The sequence below is a fragment of the Arachis ipaensis genome, chromosome B8 (genome assembly GCF_059453495.1).
Source record: "Arachis ipaensis isolate K30076 ecotype BB chromosome B8, ASM5945349v1, whole genome shotgun sequence".
Taxonomy (NCBI): domain Eukaryota; kingdom Viridiplantae; phylum Streptophyta; class Magnoliopsida; order Fabales; family Fabaceae; genus Arachis; species Arachis ipaensis.
Genome location: NC_142443.1, coordinates 53852369 through 53854880, shown reverse-complemented (window position 1 = coordinate 53854880; position 2512 = coordinate 53852369). Strand labels below are relative to the sequence as shown.

The 2512-nt window shown below is 33.2% G+C and overlaps 1 protein-coding gene across 1 annotated transcript; it reads right to left on the bottom strand.

The window, feature by feature from the left end:
* Window positions 1–469: 469 nt before the first annotated feature.
* LOC107611169 (uncharacterized) lies at window positions 470–1429 on the bottom strand. The gene is made up of 2 exons (XM_021108274.1): window positions 1318–1429; window positions 470–1038 (listed from the first exon to the last, which is right to left on the bottom strand). The coding sequence occupies exons 1-2, from the start codon at window positions 1427–1429 to the stop codon at window positions 470–472; spliced, it is 681 nt and encodes a 226-aa protein (XP_020963933.1).
* Between the last annotated feature and the right edge of the window lie 1083 nt (window positions 1430–2512).

Here is a 2512-nt window from a genome sequence, read left to right as displayed (position 1 = left end):
GGGATGATTTTGATTTTACCCCAAACCTTACAGACAAAAAAAGTACTTAACCCTAAAAATAATTTACGGAAATAGCTTGATTTTTGTGAATTACTAGTGTATGAACCATGCCTAGCACGGAAAAATTTATAAAAGCAAAAAACGTTTTTATTTGTTTTGATATTTTAAGAAAAAACAGACAAAATAATTATTATTTCAAAAAATTTATAAAAAATTATTATTAAAATCAAAGTTTAATTTCAAAACAGTGAGTAATCATCGTTTTACACTTTTTTAAAGTAAAGTAATTATACATTAATTTTAATACAGAATTTAAAATAAAATTAAAATATTTACGTTAGATAATTTAAAATAATTGAAAGTGCCACATATAGTTGGCCATATATAAAAATTGGTTTGGACAAGTACAATCCAACATGAGATAAAGTTTATCCCTGAGACTTATTAATTGTCATGGCAAACGATACTATTATGGAGAACTATCTTCGTTGAAATCTAATAGGACAGTTTCTTTTGTTGATACTATATTCATTCTTGGAATCAAAGTAATATGACCAACGTTGTTACTCGTTAAGACTTTACATTCTATGACATGATTTCCAAGCTTCCTAACTTGTAGCCTTGTACCATTACAAAGACTGTTGGATTGGTCAATATTGCTTAGTAGCATCACCAGAACACCAACCTTGAGTATTAATTTATGTGGAGGAAAACCAGAGCAATTTATTCTATTCAGTAATTCAGGACCATAGAAATCTAGTTGACTCTCCATATTCCTTTCATCCATACAAATTGAATCCGAACTAAGATATAATTTTTCTCCTCTAAGAATGATAGCCATCAAATGGTTGTTGCCCTCTTCAATGATGTCTAGCGTGGGAGCCAGTATAGTTCTTGTATTGAAAAAATCCTTTAAAGACATGTCTTCCAAAATATTTGGATAAGAAAAATGAACCAATTCATCAAATACCTGGTCTGAATAAGGAATAACAATATCTTCTGGAAGACATATCTCAAATTCACCATCTATATTGTTGCCTATTAGACCATCACCAACTTTCAATAACCACTCAATAAATTACTCTGTCTCAACTTGATCTGAAGTTGTCCCTACAAAGAGCCTCATGCTTTTTATTAGTTTGAGCACTTTATAAAATTTCTAAAGGTAAGATGAATTCATGGTTGAATGAATAATATCTTGTCTCGATCCTCGTAAAATGACAAGAAGGATTTGTCTAAAGTCTCCACCTAGTACAACCATTTTTTCTCCAAAAGACAAATTTTTGTTATATGTTGGAGAAAACCTCATGATATCACCCAAGCATTTATCAAGCGCTTCATAGCAGTACCTACTAACCATTGAAACCTCATCCAAAATTATAAGTTTCGCTTTCAACAGTAGCATTGCTTGAGGAGAACCAGGTTTCATGTTACATACAGAATTCTTAGTTATATTCAGCGATATTTTGAATCTTGAGTGTGCCATTCTTCCATTGGGAAGAAGTAATGATGAAATACCACATGAAGCAACATTTAACACAATATCACCCCTTGAGCGAATTTCAACAGACATAAGGTTCCAGAAAAATATTTTTTCAGTACTCCCATAACTATACACAAAGAAAAAACTTCCTTCATCACAATACACAGCTGTAACAATTTTATCGAATGCATGTTGATGAGCGGGTAATTTATACGCTTTTTGGCATTGTTTTTACATAGTTTTCAGTATAATTTAGTTAGTTTTTAGTATATTTTTATTAGTTTTTAAATAAAAATCATATTTCTGGACTTTACTATGAGTTTGTGTGTTTTTCTGTGATTTTAGGTATTTTCTGGCTGAAATTGAGGGACTTGGGTAAAAATCAGATTCAGAGGTTGAAGAAGGACTGCAGATGCTGTTGGATTCTGACCTCCCTAAACTCAAAGTGGATTTTCTGGAGTTACAGAACTCCAAATGGTGTGCTCTCAATTGCGTTGGAAAGTAGACATCCAGGGCTTTCCAGCAATATATAATAGTCCATACTTTATCCGAGTTTAGATGATGCAAACTGGCGTTCAACGCCAATTCCATGCTGCATTCTGGAGTTAAATGCCAGAAACAGGTTGCAAAGTGGAGTTAAACGCCAGAAACAGGTTACAAACTGGCGTTCAACTCCAAGAGAAGCCTCTACACGTGTAAAGCTCAATGCTCAGCCCAAACACACACCAAGTGGGCCCCGGAAGTGAATTTCTGCATCATTTACTCATTTCTGTAAATCCTAGTAACTAGTTTAGTATAAATAGGACTTTTATTATTGTATTCGAAGTCTTGGTTACTCCGGTTCCCCTCTGGGGCCGAGACCAATGAACTCCATTATCACTTATGTATTTTCAACGGTAGAGTTTCTACACACCATCGATTAAGGTGTGGAGCTCTGCTGTTTCTCATGAATTAATACAAAGTACTATCGTTTTTCTATTCAATTCAAGCTTATTCTGATTCTAAGATATTCATTCGCACTTCAATATG